Source organism: Rhynchophorus ferrugineus, unplaced genomic scaffold (assembly GCF_030347505.1).
Source record: "Rhynchophorus ferrugineus isolate W39M unplaced genomic scaffold, kcgeb_rfMv2 rfM1, whole genome shotgun sequence".
NCBI classification, from domain to species: Eukaryota; Metazoa; Arthropoda; class Insecta; order Coleoptera; family Curculionidae; genus Rhynchophorus; species Rhynchophorus ferrugineus.
In genome coordinates this window covers 52,300,450-52,324,596 of record NW_027472580.1, presented here as the reverse complement: position 1 = coordinate 52,324,596, position 24,147 = coordinate 52,300,450, and the positions used below count along the sequence as shown (strand labels likewise).

At 31.0% G+C, this 24,147-nt stretch overlaps 1 protein-coding gene across 1 annotated transcript; it reads left to right on the top strand.

Annotated features, from left to right (window-relative positions):
• The first annotated feature begins 89 nt into the window (after positions 1-89).
• LOC143189102 (dynein regulatory complex protein 1) lies at positions 90-20,825 on the top strand. Its single transcript, XM_076393764.1, has 13 exons — positions 90-338; positions 914-1,017; positions 1,072-1,229; positions 2,998-3,201; positions 5,132-5,344; positions 5,404-5,706; positions 6,039-6,276; positions 6,327-6,565; positions 8,960-9,122; positions 9,180-9,375; positions 10,491-10,664; positions 20,375-20,550; positions 20,607-20,825. Exons 1-13 carry the CDS (start codon positions 199-201, stop codon positions 20,747-20,749), a joined length of 2,451 nt encoding a protein of 816 aa, XP_076249879.1. The 5' UTR covers positions 90-198; the 3' UTR covers positions 20,750-20,825.
• The last annotated feature ends 3,322 nt before the right edge of the window (positions 20,826-24,147 follow it).

Genomic DNA, 24,147 nt, shown 5'->3' with positions numbered 1-24,147 from the left:
CTTATATAAATTTAGAGTTTCTATTATAAATTAAATAGCAGATAGTGAGAACCTGGCAACATCAATATCGTTAAGAAAGGAATTCTTTTTATCGGCTGACTCATGCGTTGCGAGGGAGAGTTTGATTAATAAATCTAAACATTAAAAACAGATTAATTTTGGCATTTCTTTCTTTATTTGAATGTACTTATATGCAAAATGTCTATGAATAAAAAAAGTGCAGTTGATTTTCTTCAATTAGAGGAAATTGGACCTCAAGTAACATCAACCGATCCAAACGAAAGAAAGTTAGCGAGAAGATTACGCATTGAAAGGCGCTGGGAAGCTTTAAAGAAAAGGTAAAATCAAATAAACATACTACAATTAATAACATTATTACAATCTAAAAAAATATTTTAAAATATTATATATCTTTGCACATACCTCCAGTAGGAAAGTTATTATTAATTTATATAAATTTATTTCAAGCATTACAATGTTAATTTTTTATTTAGTAATCATTAATATTATTTAGTAATATATGAGATTACAGCATTTGCATATATTTTAAAGCTTCTTTAGAGAGCTATAAATATAACCCACACATATATAATACATATTATATCTAAAATACAAAGTATTTGTGCGCAGATAATTTTGTGTTGCATAACCGTAGAACATAAGGGTAAACAATATCTAAATATCTAATACCGGCGGTAACATCTGTTGGCTAGTCTAGAATAATAACTGTAGAAAATTATGGATTGACAAAAATGAATGTCTTAGAACGAGTTAATTGGTGCTCGATATTGATTATAAATATTTAAAAAATGGTTATATTATTTATTTGGAATATTTTAATTGAACTGATTTCCCTTTTCGAATAAATTACATGTTTATCATTATGGAATTATTTTATTTCATTTGATTTCAGCAAACTAAATGTTACCGACATTGATTCATCTGTCGAAGAGCAAAATGCGATTTATAATCAACTGCAAAAAAGTGCCAAACTATTAGAGACATATTTGATGGAGGGTATGTTTGTAGTTTGCTATTAAATCGTGCTAATTGAATTAATAATTATTATAGGAGAGGAATATATAACAAATGTACGAGTAGCTAATGATTCGAGGGAAGTTGATCGCAGAGAAAGTGAAGGAATTAACAGAGAAAAGATATACGAGCAGCTTGATCAAGAAGCAGATGCTGCTCAAGAATTATTTAATAATATTGCAGATAAGTGGGCGGTATGCTTCGTATTTTTTAGTTGTATATGTATGTATGTGATTGTGTTAATCTATGGAAATCATCAAAAATCCAACTTTTATTTGTATTGTAAATATTTCAGGATTTTTAAAATAATGTTTCCTTATTATATATTTTTTATTAAATTATACTATTATGTGTTCATATTTTAAATTTGGTTAGTCTGTCCAGTAACTTTTACGCGAATATTTTGGTATATCCTGGTCGGGAAGACCCGCAGGTATAAGCGAGTTGGACTGGTTATATGGGGACTGCTTCTGGGCTACCCACTAAACCCCATTCTATCAGCTGATCCAATGACCCTAACTGATACTTCTTACTGTTAGTAAGGAGGGTGCCCGTCACCGGTAAGAGGCACAAGAGCCAGGCAAGGACGTGGCGTCATTATCACACCACGCAGCTTACGGTACATGAGTTAATCGCTCGCCGGAGAAAGTCGAGACAAGTTGGAGTTAGAGCACGACGGGGTAGTGTCGGCTGTGATAGAATAAGGTAACGAAGAGCCGAATGAGTTATTGGACTAAAATATCGGCTAGCTCGGTAATACATCTATGTTCAAGAGACGAAGAGTGGAGAAATATCTCGAGTAAACCTCGGATATAAAATCGTGAACTTGGGGGACGTTTGTTTCTTTATGAATTTGATTGTTCCTGACGAACCAGGGGGCATTGATTATTCTCCTGAGAATTTTGTTTTGAAAGACGTGAAGACGTTCCACCTGGCTAGGTTAGACATATTTTAGATAGACACTGGAGCTGTATAGAACGACTGATCGAACCACCATCTTGTACAGGAGAGATTTTATAGAGAGAGGAATCTGGCTGATTATATACTGAGAAGGCCTGTTGGCCCGGTTCATAAGCGGGAACAGCAAATTAAAAATACCTTGACTTTTATGGAGGGACTTTTGTATGTGGGAATTCCACCTAAATTTACGATCGAAGACAAGACCGAGATAGTTGGCTTCTTCTGACAATGGGATTTCGGCGTTCTTGATTTTAAGACGCGAAATGCTCGGTGCAAAACGCTTCTTGTGGAAGAGGATGGCCTGGGTTTTCTGTGAGGTGACCTGCAACCTCCAGAAATGTAATGTATAGGTATAGGATCTGAGTGAGCTTGAATGCCTGTATGATAAATGGGTAGGTTAAAAAGTGTTTACATATTTTTGTAGAATATAAAAAACAAATGGAAAATCGGATAGAAATAATATTATTAAGAGATAAGTATATGAGCTTAGTTCCTATTTTTAGCTTATATATTTATGAAAGTATTATGTCAATTTTTTATATATTTTTTTCAAAATAGGGCATGCTATACATAAATGGAAGTTAAAATAGTAAAATTATTTATAGTAAAAGCTAATATAGTAAAAATTATAGGTATCATTGGATATTTTTCTTCTAATGTTGATGAATGTTGCTAAGCCAAATTCCAGTAGTTATACCTCTTAAAAGAGGATATGTTCAACAAGCTTGATATGCATATGGCGGTAATTGTTATGACTGATCATTCATTTAATTTCTTTTTGTTGAATTATAATATAAATATTGAATATAATAGTATTTTTAAGATATTTAACGATATATTTAGATTATATAGTATAATTTACTATACTATTTAAAAGGAATTAGTTATTAATTTGTTATTAAAAATAAATAACTGTATTCAATTACTGAAATACGAATTCCTTTATTTTTATATTAATTAATAATCTAATTAATAATATATTAGTAAAATATTTCTTTATAGTCAATTCAGAGACACAATGACCCTTTACAAATCAATGAGGACATTTTGGAACAGAAGGAGAAATGTGATATGTTAATAAGCCAGAAGGATGGTATTATCGCTATGCTGAACGAAGAGCTGAAGAAAGCGGAACGGATGTTCACAAGGGATCAAAGGAAACAGAACCAAGACATAAACACGTTAGCTCAAAGAATAGAGAAACAGGTAATTTAATTGTTAACATTTTTTTTACCATTTTAAATTTTAAGAAGTAGATTTTAGTAAGCTGAAATAATGCTTTTTCTGTCATTGTTTATAACGATGCTGTAGAAGAATTTCTTTAAACAAATCTATCGTATCAATGCAAAACAAGTCAAACATAATTTTTTCGATAAATAACGACTGTTTGAAAAAACGATCAGTTCGGTAGAATTAGGCTATAAATTAGTTTTAAAGGATTTTTTTAATTCCATCTTTTATTGTGAAAAATCGGTATAATGTATTTTATTTAAAGGATTGTCATTGTCATTCAATTGGACAAAATGCGAAGTAGAAAAGTAAAGAACTGCTAAACTACCTAACCTAACTATTAGACTGGATGGTTTTGATATTACTTATAATATTTAGTTCTACACAGACGCTAACGATGGAACGCTTGAAATTGTATTTTCGACATTCTTTAATTGTGTTCCTTGATTTTAAAATATCTCTTGCCGAAGCCAATCAGCAAACTCTTTTAAAATCTTATGGTGATGCTGCTGTATCATGTCTCAATTGTCGGATTTAAAAGGGGCAATTTTAATGTCGATGGCAAATAATGACCTGGACTCAAAAATCAATTCTGAACTTCCAAAGAATTTTCAGACAACCTAGCAGTTAATGAATGAGGCCTTAATAAATCAAACAGTTAATGAATAACGCCCGAAACAGGCATTTACATGCGATGGGAAATATCCAAAAGGAGGGAAAATGGATACCATACGAATTTATTGGAAGTGCCATTGGGAATCGTTTCAACATCGCAGTTTCATTGCTTCATGGACAAAGAAAGAACAGTTTTCTGTGAAATATTGTGACTGGCGATGAAATATGGATATGCTACAACTGAATCTCACGCGTAAAAAGTTATGAGGTAGCCTTAAAAAGTTATGAGGTATAGTAGAGTCATCTTTATCAACACTGAAGCGGAATATTTATGACTATAAAGAATTGCTGTGTACATGGTGGGGTTGCAACCGAATTAAACTATTTGTGCACATGTCTGCAACGTATATTGTTGAAAAAATTAATAACAATAGCAAGTAACAGTCTCAAAGTCGTCCTCTTGCATGACAATGGTCTGACATATGTTGCTAAGTTGTACAGGATATACCGTTGTAGTATTCAGTGTTCTCACCAGATATAGCGTATTCTAGTTAACACTTCTTTAGGTAATATTCCGGCATTGTGACACGGTTTCAAAATACTGAAGAAGTGCGAAAATGGATTGATGATTGGATCGCTACAAAACTATTATATATTATTATAAGAACAACTTTCGACACGATATCACCATGTTTGCAGAAAGACGAAAAAGATAAATGTAGAAAATGTTTTTAAAAGTGAAATAAATTATCTACTATAATTAAAAATAGGTAATTTTAATAATCTCAAGATATCTCTCATTAAAAGTTACAGTATTAAAATATTTCTACATATAACTACAAAGCGTGTTGGAATGATTAAAGTAATATTTCTTTTTCATATTAATCATTAGAATTAATTCGCTGCTTTTCTTTTTTTATATTTTTTTATTGAAATTGGAATGGAAAACACATTTTAAAAATAACTCCTGCCTCAACAGACATTGATTAAGAAACGTGGTGATTAGACGGATCAGTATCTGAAGCATACGATGGGTGGGGTGCTATTTTTCATTTAGACCTTCTCAAACATTTTTTGACCTGTTTTGATATATGTAGACTAATAAGTAATGTTGAGTTTTTTGGAATATTTCGGTTAAATCGTCTCAGTTACGGTTTAATTATAGTAGTTTATAGTAGATGACACTTTACTGATATATGGCATGTTATTTAGTTTTCCAACTGATATTGATGATTCATTGGATTCAACTGATGTAAAACACTATCGATTAATTCAAAAATTTGAATTATAGATTACATTTATGAGGAGGGCATACCGACAGGAATTAAATGTCATTGAGCAGGTTATATTACAAGAGCGGCAACATTTAATTGAAAATGCCGACAAGAAGTGGGAAGATCTCTATCAAAAGCGAGAAGAACAAGAGTTATCTAACACTAACAAGAAATTTGAACAAGTGGAAGAGTTTGATCAGAGAATGACTCAGTTGAGAACTGAATTTCAGGTTTTATTTCATATACACATATAAACATTTATATTTTTTAAATACAATATATATTTTAGGATTACTATAGGGAGACGAGAATACATTTAGAAAATGATATCGAGGAACTGCAGAGAGAACTGGAAAAGATTAAGGCTCTGGCATTGTTAAACAGCGAAAAATTGGACTATAACTATCAGATACTGAAGAAACGAGAGGATGAAAATATTATCATTAAGTCTCAGCAGAAAAGAAGAATGAACAAGCTCCAGGATGTGATAAATGACTTTAGATCGAAAATTGCGGAATATGAAAATAGTAGTACTAATCAGATTAGAAAGTTATCTGAAAATATTAAGAAGCTTCACAGATCTATTTTGGATGTAAGTAGTTCCTCCCATCTCCTAAATAATTTTTTAGGCCTGTTTTGAGGCAAAATGGTATCGAATCGTCGCCACTAAGAATACAACTGCAACAACTTTAAAAGCATCTTTTTTTTCCTTTGCAAACTCTATAAATTCTGCTATTATTAAAGGTTATGTAACTCATTTAGATATCATTTGGTATCATTCTGAAACCTTGGGTTTAATCTTAAAAAATAACATAAAAGTCATGAAAATATTTCTAATTTAAAGATAATTTTAAGATTGAAGAAAAAAAAAGTAAAAATGAATCACCTAATGTGCATTTATTCTTATATATATTTTCCTGCTAGGTGGAAGCAAAGGCTGATCGTTTTGCTCGTGTAAATGATGAGAAATTTCATATGGTATGGGAAATGAATCGCAAAAGAGTTCAAGGTGTGCTAAGAAGAATCTTTGACACCGACAAAATTTTGTATGAGCAGCAGATGGGCATCGATTGGGATCCCCCGCCAAATTTTATCATCGATAAGAAAGCTCTACCCAGTTATAAATTGGCTTTAACCTCACTTCCTCCTGAGTCTATCTTTGGTAAAATATAGAACTCAGGTGATAAAAATGTAGTTAAATTATGTTTTCAGACTTAACTAACCCTAAAGGGGCAGGAACGATTGTGGCCAAAACGAAATCGGGTGCAACAGGGCATGAAGAAAACATTGAAGAACCAGAAGTGAATGAGAACTATCGAAAAGTAATTAAACATATTTTGATGAAGATTTCGGACAAGAGTGGGTTCTTGGCAGAAAGGCGATTGAAAACTCTTCTAAAAGGTTACGAAGATGATCAAAAACATTTGGTCCGATTGGATAACGTATTTCAGGTTTTTATCATATCTTATCTATTCATTTTTGTTTATATTTTATGACATTAAATATTTTATTCAGTTTTCAATTAAATGTTGTATAAAATTTTCAATGTAAATTTATAAAATTATAAGTATAGCTTTTTTGGTTGCAATGGTGAAGGAATAATAATTGAGGAACATGACATAATGGTGGAGTTAAATTTACAATGTATTTCTTGCACGATCGGTGATGTATAATTAATTCATATCATAAGTATTTTGTTTTCCTTTTTTTATTAGATACATTTATTTTTGTGATTAATCATGTTTTTGTTAGAGAATATTTCATAGAATGTATAAAACATATTTGGAGGTTTTACATAGTATCATTATTTGTCGACTTAGTCGGGTCCTGTTATGTTTTTATGAATGGAGACCTTTTATTATAACAATTTTACAATAAAGAAAATAATCACTAATACAACTAACTTAAAAATGAAAACAAGAGATCAGATTAAAACGGAATGGTAGCAGTTATTTATGATAGCAGATCAAAAATGTGTCTGATTACTAAGATTGTTAGCTTCATCTGTTTAGCGATCATTAAAAAGGAATATATGGCAAAATTCCATGAGCAAGGATGTAGACTTATTTATCAGATACACCAGATTTATTTCTCATTAATTATGTCCTATTATATAATAGGGATGTTTCACGAAATATTATTATTTTCTTTGTTTGTGGGAGTGTAGAGACATCACAAACCACTATGAAGTTAAAGATTGGCAGAACTGACTTTGTTAATCAAACGTTAAATATGAACCTCTTATTTCACCAGTCAAAGCGATTCTTCCACCCTTACATATAAAACTTTGTTTAATGAAGACCATGGATAAAAATGTTAAAGGATTTTTGTATTTGAAAACTGTTTTTTTTTAAATTAAGTTATGCTAAATTAAAAGAAGAAAGAACATTTTTGTTGGCCCACAAATAAGAAAACTTAAAAAAAACAATGAAATCGGTCAAAATCTTACCGGCTTGTTCATCTCTAAAGAAAGTAATTCATGGATTTTTAGGCCATTTTAAAACTGAAAATATCGAGTTTTTATTGTATCACTGATCGCTTGTTTTAACCGTCGAAAAACATAAAGGTTTCTACTGATCACATTTTGTTGAATCACTTGGGGCGAACAATCTCTTTAAGAATATATTTCTTACATACCCGATTTTTCGACCGGAGATTCGATTTTTATTTGACAAACAAGGGAAACGCTTTCACCAGGATTTAAAACAGATAGAAGACCGTTATTAAGGAAATGTTAGTAAATTACTGTTGGTTTTTAATTAAAGAGGATTCTACTGTTCACAACAGGAATAGCTAATATTACGTCATTTTCTGTCAGAATATATCTTTCAGATTGATGAGCATTAAAAAACATTACATAGTATTGCGGCCAACTTGCATTTGAGTAATACTGGTTTGAAATTAATAGTACGGTGGGAGCTCTCCAAAGCTAACATTCATGTCTTTTTGTTTATTCAGGCCTTCACTATGGGACGATTTGTACGCATCAGATGTAGCATTTAATCAGTTAATGCAGATATATTTGATTTTCGTTGTAAGCCGCTTTCTATTCAAAAAACGTATTTCAGTATCTGCCTTCAATTCATACGGCAGCCGATTGTTTTCATAGTATTAACATGTTAACTCCCTAGGACTTAGATTATATTGTTTTTGAGACAAGTCTTTATCAAGTAGTTCCACCACTTTCAATAATTAAAACTGTTCAGGTCATTCTCTGCTTCTCAAATTGTCTTTTTTTTAATATTAAAATAGTAAAGTAACTGTTTAACTAAAACTAATATAGTAAAATAGTAATTTACTGCCAGAAAAAATCGACATTTGGGGGTTGCTGTTTATTTTTTCTAGATTAATAACAGATAAGTGATGCGAAAATTTAATTAAGCTGAAATTTCATGCGTTGCAACAATTGTCATAGCATTTTTTTGTGCAGAGTCGAAAATTGTAAACAGTTACGCGGTTAGTTTTTAGTATACACAAATAAAAAATTATTGGGGTACCAAATTATGACTGGGCAGGTATTTGTCAGACCGGGATTCATTCGAGGAAATCTTTTTTACCGCTAAATGATCATGTAATTTGCAATATTAAGTTTTTTATCTTAACAACCATTTTCGGGTGTCAGACAGGACTGATTTCGTTATATAATTTTTTTTTCTTAAGAACATTATGTCCAACAATTTCCAACGAAAGCGTCAGATGGCGTTTGATAACAGTGTTGCCAGAGTCAGATATATAATTAGTAACCCCAATATTTCAGACAGTATACATTTTGTCAACTACTCTTTAATCAAATAAAATATACTGACGTAGACTCTAACTAACGATAATTGTCTAATATGTTACAGGCACTAGGAATACAGGGTGCTTCGAACATCGACATTCTATTTAAACACTTCCAGCCATACACATTTTGTCCCATTTGTAATGGGTCATTTATCATATCTAGCACCAAAGTGGACACGGATTTGATAAGTTCGGGAACTTCCCAAATTTATTCATTATTTTCCAGTAAGTTCTATAAACGTTTTTCTTTCCGCAGATGTACGCTATTGTTGGTTTGTTTAGGGACTACCGCTATAGAACAACTTATCATACCAGAATTAAATGATGTAATGGATGCCATTCGTCAACCCGACGCGGTATTTGATAATGTCATGGCCGATATGGTGACTTCAGTCGATTTATATGAAGATGTTAGTTCCGAAAATTCTTACTTTGAACGAATTGAAGATATATGCGGTGCTGCGGGAGTTGATGAGTAGTAAGTTATGCAATGCAATGCAATAGTGTAAATAATAATGTTTATGTCGTATGAATGAGGGTTGCCTTTTATATTTTATTGTTCACTAAGATTTCGTTCCAGAATAGGACCATTGAGTTTCTTGTTTTTTATATTTTTGTTATAAATGGTAAAAAATTTTCGTATATTTACAGATGGTGCAGGTTGATGTTATTATATTTTTACAATGAAAAAAGTTCAATATAGCGTCGAGTGATGTGTAATCAAGTTTATCAACAGTTGTTTATCAAGTTTAACAACTATTAAACTAATTAACTAAACTGAAAACAACTAAATTTTAGTTTAATCCGCCTGGATTATGCACGTACAAAAGTCATTTTTGCATATGATGCGGACTGCCAGTGTATAGTGATGGAATAATATATGCAGTATCGTATGTTATTGATATTAATTGTTCTATCTACGTTACTCAAGATCATTATGAGGCACATAATGATCGCATGGCGTCGATCATAAGACTTGGACACTTGACTGGAATAATGTGGTATGATCCGATGAATCATCGTTCTGCCTGGTTAGTTTACTGCGAATGAATATCTCAACTTCTTCAGTGATGAAGTTCTTGTTATGAGTAGTATATTGTTGAAACACTGTTATATTCTAAGATGATAATGCGTCCGCACACATAGTTAAAAAGGTTCAACATTCGTTTGACAGATGGCACAGTTAGCAGACCCTCGCATAATTGAACCGTTATAGGGAATTGATTAGATATAAGCAGAAGGGGTAGATTTCCATCTTCAACTTTATTGAAGCAATTGGAGGATATTTTGGTGCATTCCATTGGAAACTATCCAGACACTACGAATCTACCCCGCAAAGAATTGCAGCTGCTTTAAAAGCAATTAGTCAATATCTCAATTAATAAATATTGTGTACAGGTCAGGTGTTTATATTATTTTGTTCATCCCTTGTATTTAATTACTTGTCATTTTTTACCTGTTTTTAACTTTAACTTGCTTTAATGAGAAGGTAAATCCGCCATAATATAGTCTGGTGCATTTAACTGTAATACGTATTTTATGTTCATTGTGTTTTAACTAAATACTAGTATAAATTTATTTTGTCGTTTTTAGTGAAAAATCCAAGGATAAAACAAAGTCACCATCATCTCGTTTAAAACAATCTGGCACGAAAGGTTTTATAGAGATGTTGCAATGTCAATATAAGCATCCTTTAGTGATTAGCTCGGTTTATGTTTTGAAAGCTTTGAGAGAATTTGTCGTTTCCTATTATGTGAAAAAAGCAGGGTAAGTACCTGTTATATATTGTTAATAATAGCTGTAATAATACTACTGTCAATACATTACATAGGGTGTTTATTATTGATTTATGTTTAAATTTAAATTTTATACTTTAAATGATTTTGTTTTTTGTTATTAGTTATTATTTGCTAAAAAAGTCCTAAAATATTGCAGTGGCAGTTAGGAAACTATAAACATTAAGTGAAAATCATAAGAGGTCACGTCCTGTGTACATGGCCGATCTCTTTGTCACTCTGTCATATGTTTCTGCTTTGATGAGGGCATGGAGAAAAGTTCTTGGCGTGACATAGAGATGGCGTTTAAGTACATTAGTAAAATTGTATTTTTCATTAGTTCGTGTGACAAATATCAACTTGTTACAACTTACAAGTAGTTTTTCAAGCGTTTTTTTTTCGTTAAAATGGATAAGCTTGAATATCACGCCGTCATAAAATACTTTATCTTGGAGGAAATTCATCCGTAGTTGACAAATGTCTTCAGAGACATGCGACTACGGTTTAGATCACTTGGATTAATCATAGTATTAATCAAGCATATCTCTCGACCTGTAAATAATGGCAAAACACTGCAACCACACTGGAAACTATTAAAAAATCTTATTGGTTGATAGGCGAGTGGTGGTAAGTACGATAGCTGATGTTGCGGGGATATGGGGAAAAAGGGCGCGAAATATCTAATTCCAAATAATTAGGAATCTGAGATATCTCCACAAGATTAATTAGCAATGTCATTTGTGATCTTTGATGAGGTATATGTTCATCATTCAACATCAGAAACGAAACAGCAGTGGAAGCAGTAGATGGAAGATGTTTCAACGTCAAAGAAATCGAAGGCGATCGTATCTGATGGAAACATCATCGCTGGTGATGTTTTGGGATAGTAAACAAATCTTGTTAAACAGTCGAATATTACTCCAATCTTTTTGACTAGCTGAAAGCCAAAATTCATCATACGAGATCTAACTTGAACAACTTTCATCACAACAACATCTGTCACTAGGACACAATTTGCTTGGTTGGTTGGCTATTTTTATGAATTGATATCGTCAAATTTCTATCTATATCCGAACTTGATGTATAACGCCGGATTTTTAATACTAACGAATCAATTGCAACCAATTTCTGTGATGATTTTTTGTTATAGTCTAATTCGAATTGGACCAATTCTTCATCGAAGCATGTTGTGTATTATGGTCTTTTCCGATTTTCCACTCGCGTGTGATTGTTATTCTCGTTATAGAACTATTAGTTGCTTGCATGTATTTTGATCAGCGATATCTATTGTTGAATATGGAAAAGTATTAATTCAAATAACTGTTAAGCAAACTAATTTATCTTTTAAAATCGATTGTTTTAATATTTTTTTTTATAAAATGACAATTACTAATTTATTTATGACATTGTTACTAGCCGTTTCCGACTAAGCTACAATTTGTCTTTACAATAACTTACATCTAAGTACATATCTAGGAGGCCCTATCTTAGTCTCTGCTGTAATAATGTTTATGTATTAACAATGCTGATTGTCTATTAAATGTACCTCACTAAACTAAATCACAAAAGATTAAGTGGTTTGATTTTTTAAAATCTGGCTGTCCTCGTGCAATTTTATTGTTTTCCTGAGTATCAGTCGGTATCTGAATGTCTCAGTGTAAGCAATTAGCCTTATACTATCTCAGTGCACCTACAATACTTCTGAGAACTTTGTTCTGGAAAACTTCCGTTGTATTTATAATCTTTTTCGCTGAACACCCCTATAATTGAATTCGATATGTTCATATAGGTTTCAACACTTGTTTGTATAATAGCAACTTATTACTAGTATTAATTCTGATAACTGTGATTTTTTGTAAATTAACCAATACATGTTCCTATATTTTAACTTCAGTTCTTTTCTTTTCTTAGTTTTGCATTGCAAGATTCATTCCAAGAGAGTTGGCGTTATTGTTATATGGAATGATACTATTATTTAGTGCTATTGGTGCTTATGCGGTCTTATTATATGTGAACTGCACAAGCTTAGATTTACTTTTGTTATTTTTTATTTTCCAAGTTTGGTTCCAATTATTTATATTGTCATTTGCCTGTTGTAATTTTCCTGTGGCTTCTTCGATATTGTTTTCGACATCAAGAATCGCAGTGTCATCAACAAATGTAGTGATCATTGATATTTTCAATTTGTGTTGAATCACATTTATATAGTTTATATAGTAATTTAGAGTAGATAAATAATTGGCCCAATACATTTCCTTGCGGTACATGTGCTTTAGCTTCTCTTATTGTAGAGCTTCAGCTGTCTCGATGTAAGATTTCAGTAGTTTAGTGTATTGTTTTGGTAAATTTTTCTGTAGCTTATGAACAGTGTCATCACCTTATCGAAGGCTTGTGCTATATCTAGGAATATAGTTGAATATATCTTTTTATCTTCATAGGTCTTGTCAATTACATCTATTATGTTCTATATCTGGTCAATTGTCGAATGTTTGTTAACAAACCCAAACTGATGAGTTGCAGAATATGAATTAAATGACTAATTGATATTGCACCCATTTTTCTCAACAAAGGTATTTGTAAAGCAAAAATATAATCAGAATATACAGAAGCACATAATAGAATCAGAAACAAACCTATTATTTGATTCTGCCCAAATGTCGTCTTGACTCACCTAAGATTCAAGAACTTGATTTCACAAAAAGACCACGCTCGATTGAAAACCCTGAAAAACGTCATAAATTATGTATGTATATATATTGAGTAATTTTTGTGCATATCACAAAAATATGTGTAGAGATGTTTGTTTTCTTTCAGTCTGGCATTTAATTGTGCAATAATATTTATATTTATACATTTTTTACAAACATTATTTAAAATGTAAATATTAATCTACCGACGTGAATATATTAATTTGTAATTGGCGGTTTAGCGCGTAATTTAGTGGTGGATAACTTGATTTTCGTTTTGATTAATAATAATTTACGATTTGCTTCTCTGATTATCATTTTCAAATGTTATGTAGGTCAGTGCAAACTTTTAATATGATAATTTGCGTATATTTACATTTATGAGGATATTTGACTGTTTTGCGTTTCTTTTTCAGAATCTTATGTTTTTCATGTTTGATAGGATAATGTTTCCTGTTTATAGGTTGTTTAAGAAAGTTTGTCGTTATATTGCTTGGAAACTTAACTTAAACAAGAAATATTTAGCAAAAGCTTTGGATATTTCGATGCGAGCGAAAATTTCGAAGTTTTGAGTTTCAAAGAGGTAGTAGAACCGTGTATTCCATATTCGCTTGTTAAGGAATTACATTCAGATGCGATTATATATGGGAATAAAAATATATGGTCATTTAATTTTTTTCATATAGGTTTCATGATCGTTGTGTGTCGGAACCATACAACGTTTCCTTGATGGGGTTTGTTCAATGGTTCTTTGTTTTAAAGAAGTATATTGGGGCCAATTATTTACTTACTCTACACATGTTATATACCACAAATGGAAAATATGAGTAGATTTGCTGATGACATTGCGATTTACAGGTAACAACAATTTTACATACAAACAACAGGTAAGTGACAATGTAAATAATTGGACCCAAACTTGGAAAATAAACATTAACAGGTCGCATACACACCAATTACAATAGATAACCCTTAATCATTCCATATTGTACAAACAACAACAACGTACAACGTGGTTTCTCTCTTGTCTTACACTTGTATGTATCTGACAACTACATAACTCTAAAGTCCCTAGAAACTAGTAACATTTCATTATTGTACTTAACACAGATTTCTTCTTTTAACTAAAGAAGAAATATTATAAATATTTATCTTATGACTTATCATTAACAGTTTCCTCTTCTAGTTTCACTTTTTGAAATGGTAGGTTAATATGTTCATTACAATATCCAGGTTACTCTTCAAAATTTACATCTCTAGAGAACATAACGTTTTTTGATCCTTTTAAATCCAAATTCTAAACCGTTCATCACCATCATATCCTATGAGATGCCCTTTTACGGATTGTTTTATACATTTTTCTTCTTTTCCGACATGTTGAACCAATAATCTTAGATGTTTGATTCGCGGTTTCTTTCCATTCCACAATTCATAAGGACTAACACCATCTGCAGATGATTTTCCCGTTCTGTTCAGATTATATACTGCAGTGTTAACTAACTCAGCCTATAATCCTGCTGGATAGGTCACTTCTAGATTTGAATATTTCAATGTCGTGGCGATTTCAACTACAGTTCTGTTGTCTCGCTTACAAAATCGATTCTTCTCAGGAGTATAGGGTGTCCTCAACCTTTGTCTAATTTCGGTTTTGCGTAAGATAAATCTAACCTCTCCATTGTCAAACTCCTTGCCATTATCACTCAGCATCTCTTTTACCGAATGTCCCAATATCTTTGTAAGTCTTTCAGCGCCTGACTTTTTTGCTATAAAATACAATACCTTAATTTTGTATAATTATCCTTAAACAAAACAAAGTAACGATTCTTTCCAAATGATTCATCAAAAGGTCCACATACATCTGTTGATATTAGTTCACCTGGAGTTTTTGACACCTCTCTTGTACCGAATGGTGAACAATGTCCCTTTCAATATGTACATGGTTCACAAATGTCTCCTTCATCTATCTTGACATCAATACAAAAATTTTCTTGAGTTTTGCTTTTATGTGATGTTTATCCTGGTGACCTCATCTCCCATGATATAACTGTATCAGATCAGGTTTACCCTCGACAACAGAATATACATCAACTCGATGTTCAGGTAATAATGGTTTAATGGCTGCTTTGTACAAAGTACCATTTACTGCACGAAAATCACATAACTTCAATTAACCATGAATCTTTATAAAACAGGACATAGGCGTTGACTCAAACTTACTATTTTTATTTCGGTTATGAGCAGCTAGAACCGAAAACACATTTTTGGAAATATTCGGTACATACCAGACATCCATCAATGTTATTTCCTCACATCTGTCATCAGCACTTTTAATGCATTGTGGTTGACTGAATGCCTCATAACTGACAAAATAATCTGGCCTATTTGTCACATGCTTCATGGCCCCATTGTCAATCCACCTATTGTTTTCATCTACTTCTGCAGAAAAAATCTTACCGCATGACCTTAATAGTACTATGTTTGTCTCTACTGTTTTGTCCTTTTCCTCCTTCAGTGTTGCATGCTTAGATGGTCGTCCATCAGCAATCCACTTTTGACATTGTCTAATTCAATGGTTGTTTGCAATAGTTACATGTATTTTTTCACTTAAACTTGTGTCTGATTCTGTTATCTTGTTTTACTTTTCTTGATTTTACCGCCAAAACTTCCTGTTCAATTTTTACATCACTGCTTTTTGTAAAATTCCTTTCAAACATGTAAAGTTGTTCTTTTAGCTCTTCGAATATCCTCATGTCATTCCTAGTTAACAACATCCAACTTGATTTGAAAGTTTCAAAGTTTGCTGGTAAAATATGCAGAACTTTGCATACTAACATTAAATCAGGTAATTCATTTTCGTTTTTGGCCTTAAATTCATTATTTAATTCATTCCACAAACCTGTCAATTTTGCAATGTGTGTTGCGATATCTTAAAAAGTCGGTAAACTGATTACTTAAAACCGAGACCTTCAGATACCGACTGTGGCTCAGAAAATCAAGAGAATTGAATGGAGACATAAAGACAGAATTCATTAAAAAGAATTTAACCATTTGATTTTGTGTGGTATACTGTAAGATAGGGCCGATGGATCCTCCAGGATATATACCTAGATTTAAGTGAGTGTAAAGGCAGCAACGACCAGTAACAATGTAATAAATAAATTTAAAAAAATCCACCATGAAAATATCTTATTCTAAAACCCTCTACTGAGTACTATATTTATTATTTTAATACTAAATTTTTGTGTTTTAAATCTTTTTTTTATATACACCGACTCTATAAAATAACAATTAATACCTATAGTAAAAACGAGAGTTTATTTATAACATCTCATTTTTATCATTTAATTAGTACAGCTTTAGGTAACAATTTTTCATAATTACAATTTTTACATTTCCAAATATCAATATTTTATTGATCATAAAACTAAAAACCAATTACTGTTATTTACTATCAACCTATTTCAAATTATGGTCGGTCAAGATATTTTCATAATTTAATAAATGTTAATATTTAGCATTTGAATTAATATTTCATCAATTTATATATCATTTATGTTGATCTCTGCATATCTTTTTATGGATTATATTTATAAATGTATGTATCATTCTTAGTAATATCACTAAGAAATTTATCTAAGCTAAAATAATTAAATAATCTTTCAAATATATAGACGTACACAAATATATTATGTAGGAAATTGGTTAGTAAGATTTGTGTTCGATCAGAGTTGGCGTTAATAGGTTTGTCGGTCTATTTTTTCGGTAGATTGTTGAATTGAGACTTATTAATTGAGAAAGTTTTAGTGAAAGCTCTATAGTCTATCCAACGTCGCAATGTTGCCGTATCGACTCTGAGTTTTAGTTCAGTTTGGCTTTGATATATAACAAAATTATAGTTCAAATAAAATAATGAAACATAAATGTTAACAAATATAATTTATTTTAACATTATAGTATATCTAATGCATATATTATCCAATAATTTAAACTACAGGTAATTATAAGCGACAATAATTTATAGGTTAAAGATGTTTTATTATATTTACATTTAACTATTTTCCACACCGCCCATGACATAGAGTTCTAGGCGCTTTTTTATATAGTGGTATCCCCCTGGCATCCCCCTATCTACTATATCCAAATAATGTATTTTACTTTCATTAGAGAGTATATTTAGTGAGAGTATTTTAGTATTTAGTGTTTAGTTCTTGTTTCGTTCGATGGCGTATATTTCCTTGTCAAATCATTTTGATGAAACCACTGTATTTTTTTTTCTTCTACTACTATCTGTGTACACCATTCTTGATAAAATTAATCACTGAATTCTCGCTAATGCATTTGCCATATCTGCAAAACAGTTGTTATTTTTTCTCTCCTCGCACATTTTATCCAAATATTCATATATGTTCTGAACAATTACACCCATATTTAATGGACATAAATCTTTCGCACTCTAGAATTCGATTTCCTACAATTATCCTATATTAATTATATATACACCTTTAGATGTTTCCACTCTCATCGTCCTGTCTTGAAAATAATTAGCATTGAATCATAATCCTATATTCATAAAGTTTCACTTAACTGAATAACTAGTTGTTCATTTCCAATTTATCGAACGTTTATTCACGATTTCATCATTTCTCAATTTCTTCTTCAACGTATCTGATCGAGCTCATCCAAACCAAAGGTGTTATTAACCTTTCCTGTTTCCAGCATGAAGTAGAATAAATCTGCAATGAATTATTAATAAATGTTATGACTAATAATACCTAATTAATTGTTATTCAAACGTTTACCTATTTCTATCAACTTTAGTTGTCTTAACATTTTTAACTATCATCTATTACATCTTAACTATTTTTTTTTACCATCTTGTAATGAGTGAACGTTGAATGTATACACAAATTGAAATAGTAAATGTTTTGATTTTATTATATGTTTTTAAAAACTGTATTCTTTTATTTACTTTTTATTATTTAAAACCTCTGAAATAATTGTATTAAATTATGTTTATATTGAAACAAATACTCACTGTTTTTATACATTTCATATATTTGATCTTTGATAGTGGTAACATAAAGTTGATTTTGATTCGTCGCCTGCCTCCTATGAGAACGGTTTCTTTTCGTTGAATCCAAGATTATGTTTTTTTGATATTTCAGCCCATATTAATATTCAATACAGCTGCAACAAGGTAAAACACATTTTCAATAAAACCAGTAGAAAATTAATATTTAACAGTAAGAATGCTCACCTCTCTAACGAGTTTTATGACAAGAGGGCTCAATTATCTCGTTCCTGTTCGAAATAACTGATTAGCGGGAAAATATTTCCTGGAGAATGGAGCTATTTGAAATTTATCAAAACAAGTAAAGCGTTAAGACAACATTTGCCGGTTCACAATCTCTTATCACTATTCTTTTGAAGAATTTTGCATATGTTTGACAACCGGGCGATTTTGACAGGCTCGTTTACGTGTTTGAATGTATCGGACAACATTGTATGCGGCAGGCAATACATTAAACATATTGATGATGTATGTTTACAGTAAGTTTGGAGAGACTATCAGTATTTCATTAGGCAGTGTGTTCGATGAATTTTATCAATATATTTTCTTTACAGAAGTTTTTCTTCTTGTCTAACTACTAACTATACCTTCTCGTACTGCTCAAAAACCATTTTAAAATCAATTAATACGAATTGTGATGATAACTAGTTTTGAAAAACTATTCTATAATATTTTTCTATAACAGTTTCTAGGGAACTTTTACATTTTCTCTTTTTTCTCCTTTTCATATTTTAAGATTAACTTATTTATTATGTACCAATACTTTCCGATTTTGAAAGTTTCTTTTCCTGGGTAAGTATGCAATGTTATGATTTGATACATATGTCATTATTTTCTACTCTCATTAACCTCAAAACTGCATAAGTTATATTCCGCCCAAGTAACAGCGTTATAGATGTAAAGGTTATAGATTTATAATTTATAGAATTTCGTGTTTGTTGACAACGCGTTGTTTAATAGAGCCACATCAGTCATGGAAGTGTTGCTATCACTTGAATGGGACTTTTATCGCAGCCGTCGTACTTTCCCGACATAGCTCTATCCGACTACCACTTTGCCGACTTTTCTCGTCGATGGGGTATACATTTGTAGAGTATTGCTTCGCCAATTCCGGAGATGTTAAAAAATAGCTCGAAGAATGGTTTAGCTCAAAGGAGAAATTTTCAAAAAAACGGAATTGCATCATTAAAATCTCAGACATTTTCGAAGTTTGCATGTAACAAAATGAAGTTCGCTTTCTAGACTTATATAAAAATATTAATATATCTACGAAATCAACAATATATGGATTTATCGATATTTTTCGCGCTACTAAATAGTGATGTTTATCATTACAGTATTTTCTGGTTAAATTTTAGAAAATAATAATATTATCAATTTTGACCTAAATATGAGTGCATTTTTATAGTCCATTAATCCACTTTCCTTAGATACATATAATAATATTATAATTGTTTATTGCTATCATCATCTTAATTATTGATGTTATTATATTTGTGCCAAAAACGGTTTATAGCGAAATAAAAATCGAACAGAAATAGATGTTGGACTATTATCACCAAGAGCATTGGAATAAGTATTATGTTTAGAGATTTCGCATTGAAAAATTGAAAGATATATTTGTAATGCAGTTTAATGACATTTAAAGATGTAGACGTTAGTTTTAAAGTGACAGTATCAAATGTGCCAATTTAATAAGTTATAATTTTAATATACTTGTGCAATTAAAATCATGTATTAAAATTAAGTGCATTTAAATTTTTAACATATCAAAATTCATATGCAAAAAGTTCATATACTTATTTCTGGAACTATTATTAGATTTTATTACTGTTATAATATTTTTGTTCATTTGCATTTATTAGAATGCAATAGTGATTTTACTTACTGTTATTTGTCGTCAGTTATAACATTGTATGAAGAATATGGTTTTTGATTTTACAGGGTGCCCACTACTGGAGCTCGATTAGAAAAGAAACGACTATCAATTTCCCGTATATTATCCGAAAAAGATATTAACAATTACTGGGAGAAATTCAAGCAAAACTTCGGCCAAGATCGCGTGAGGGTCTGGGATGCCTTATTGGTTGGTTTAAAAAAATACCACGAGATTTTGAAAGGTAATCTTGCTACTATTTAATTTGATTCTGTTCATGTTTATATTTGATGCCGTTAGATCGAAAGAGTATCTGTGATGATGTTCTGAAACTGAGAAAAGAAAATGCAGAACTGAAGCGTTTGTTAAGCAACTATTTGGATCATCGGGAATTTTTGCCACCACCTTGTGCTAATCAACGTGATGATTCTGCATCGAAATAATATAACATATATACAAATTTTATATTAATTTTATACGGCTTTAAAATCGTAAAATAAAGTATGGCAATTAATTGTTGCTTTATTGTTGATTTTTTTATTATGCTTTATTATTTTAAGTATGCTTAAATTTAGTCACCCATCTTTCTATCATTTCAAATGAAGAGAAGTCATTATATAGTTAAAAAGAACATGTACAAATTTGTTATAAACAAGTGCAGACTTTTTTACATTTGTAATTTGTACAAAATAATAATTTCCTAATAGGTTGTTTAAAAACCATATGCATTTTTTAAATAAGTATTTATTTAATAAAGCTAGTTGAGAATTGAGTACACATTCTATGTATAGAATAAGGTAAGGTAGCGTCATTAGTTTACTGATTCAAAATTATTGTGTTTTGAGAATTGAGAATTCAGAAGGTTATTTGCGCCTTATTTTGCTTCCTATTTTTGAAAAGAGGAAAACACACGTCTCAAAATTTGTAAGGTGGTTAGGTGCCATTCATTTATTCTGTAAGATGACTTGACTATGCCTTACTTTTTCTTTCACGGGGCTGAAAGAGGGTTGATAGTTTTTACGTAAGAGCGTAAGTGGCGATGTTCGTGCGTTTTTTCGTCCGACATGCCCATTAGGGCATGTTTCCTGCCCCAAGGCATATTTAAACATCTGATCGCTTTGCGATTTTGTTAGTGTGACAGTCTTTAAAAATTAAAGTTGAAGCCGCATTCAAATCTCTTCTTTACGATATTTATTGTCCATCAATACAAGAACCGTTCATGGGAAGAATTTGTTTTGTATACTGTAAATACCTTGCGTCGAAAAAGACAGTGCAAGCCCACAAACAATTTTATGGCTGTACTTCCAATATTGAAAAAGAAGAAGTTTTAGCCGTTTCATATCCAAAGCGAGGAAAATAAGTTTTGCGCCGCTGTTAAGAATCTCAGAGAAATAATTGAGTAAATTTGTTAATTACGTTTATAAAATTCTAATAGTTATTTCCCAAAATACCGCTTTTATATCTGCATTTTCCTAGCTTTATGCTAGTAGTTTGAACTCTCTGGCATATTGCCGGTCACTGTTTGATCGCATTTTGTTGCCGCTACCTGGTCTCTGGCTTATTTGAGACATGGAATAACAATTCATTGGTTAGAAGAGAAAGTGATTGGCAGATACAGTAATAGAGTATACTTTCAAAGTTGGCGCGACATTCATGCCACTATAAATAGGGCGAATCGAGGGGTTCTATTTCATTCAGTAAATTAACAAAACTCATAATTCCCAATTTACAATTCACGATAACTCATGAGTTAGGGTCGAGATGTTTAGGTATAAAGGCCCATATTAAAGATCGCCTTGGTTCACTTAAATTGTAATTAATGCAAATAAAAAAAATTAAGTAGTGCAATATAAAGTGTTTCATTAATGGGCAAGAAAGTCTAGCTGACATCGTCAGCTGTGAGCAACTAGGGCGTAGAGTGAATCAACAACAATAAACAAATAAAAATGCTCCAACGGTAGCTCGTTACGAGCTATCAAAACAGTTCTCCAACAATGAAGAGAGAATTATTTTTTTATCATTAGTCGCATCGAGACTGATTTTGAATAGGTGGACGTTGACGACGTCACAAGCCGGAAAGGAAATTAGAAGCAACACCTTCGGAGATTTTTTAGTGACAGATCCATTTTCTGAACCAGTGTTGAGTTGGACTGGTCAAAATCTTACATAAATAAAAATGATAAAGAAAAAGTAAAGAAAAACAACTTTTTTTTGGCAAAAATTATTAAATAATATTATTGTATTCAAGTAATTGATTGTATTTTATTTGTTGAGTCTATATATCCTAGCAATGAGGTGTCATTATATTGTGTTTTTAAGAAAATAATACTTATTCCTTTATTTTACAATACCTTTTACAATTTTCGTTCTGTTTTTTTAGGCATTCCTTTACAGAATTAAGCGGCATTTTTTAAGTTAAAATTTTAAAATTTTCTCTAATTATCTTCTTGTTATTTGAGATGTTCTTAAAACTGGATATTAAAATGAAACATAAAATAAACACTTACTTATAAATGACTAATAAATAATAAAGGATCAAAATCATTTTTTAAAATCAATGATCATTCAATAATTCCTCAAAAACCATTTTGAAAAAAGATAATTATATTTGTTGTACATGGTAAAGCCAGGAAAATCTGTCTATACCAATCAGCTAAAGTGAGAAAAAAGTGAAAAGTAATGATTTTTCTGTTGAAGTTATGTAAGGTGTGCTCCATTTTGATAATCGATATCTATTGGTGAAAATGTAAAGAATTAATGTAAAAAACAGTTTTGACAAAACAAAACTCCGTTGATACCGATGCGAGATATTCATGACCATAAAGTCTTGCTATGTATATGGAGGGATAAACAGTAGTGTATTACGAACTGCTAAATCAAATAAAACTGTTACTGCAGATGTGTGGTGAAGTCAATTTAACAAACTAAACGACGCACTATTATAGCTACTGCTAACGTCGTTCTTTCAACACGGTATTGCCATGTTTCCTGAAAGATGGGACAAATTTGTAGAAAATGACGGAGAAACACTTTGATTGGTGTATATTGTGTCAATTTTTATTAATAATGACCTTTTTCAAGAGAAATTAACCAGAGAAACATATAGCATCTAAACCATGCATCGATCCAATTTTTGGTATCTTTTTGACATCAGATGCTATCAAGACAAGTTCTAAAGGAACAGAAAAAACAATATCTGCAGTATTTGCAATGCTTTTTCAAGCTGTTATAAAATCTTGTCATACTATAAAATCACTTAACGGTAAAGTTTTTGACGTTATGTTCTATGCACCCCTATGTTCTTTGTCGATCTTAAATCCGTGTAACTTTGCAAACTTTTGACACTACTGCTTTTTCCGCCTTGCTATATTTTTACAAGCACCAGATGCTTATTAAATCATTAAAAAAGAAATAAATATTTACTGATAGAAAAAGCTAATATATCAATACTATGTTGTTGGCGGATGACCGATATTTGTCAAGTTTTACGATATTGCGTTTTATATCAGACAATTTTAACATAATTTATTGATGGTATCAAGCGGAAACTTATTTTCACATCTAACATTAACTAACGCATCATCGAAATAAAATAATATACATATGTACTTTCTATACGTTTATTTATCACACATTTATAGACGATATAAAGCAAATAATCACAATCTATTTGTAGTCAGATTTGTAACATAGTGAAAAACACATAGATACATACTACCTAATATAGGCTTAATAGAATTATATACAGGGTGCAAAATATTTTTTTTATTTCATTATTAATCCACCCTATATATTTTTTATTTATAAGAATACAAAAATGTTTACTTTTTACTTTTACTGC

Coding starts and splice junctions, on each gene's coding strand:
- LOC143189102 (XM_076393764.1), top strand. CDS start 199: ATGTCTATGAATAAAAAAAGTGCAGTTGATTTTCTTCAATTAGAGGAA. Junction 339..913: donor TGGGAAGCTTTAAAGAAAAG/GTAAAATCAAAT, acceptor ATTTGATTTCAG/CAAACTAAATGTTACCGACA. Junction 10,665..20,374: donor TATTATGTGAAAAAAGCAGG/GTAAGTACCTGT, acceptor TTGATTTTACAG/GGTGCCCACTACTGGAGCTC.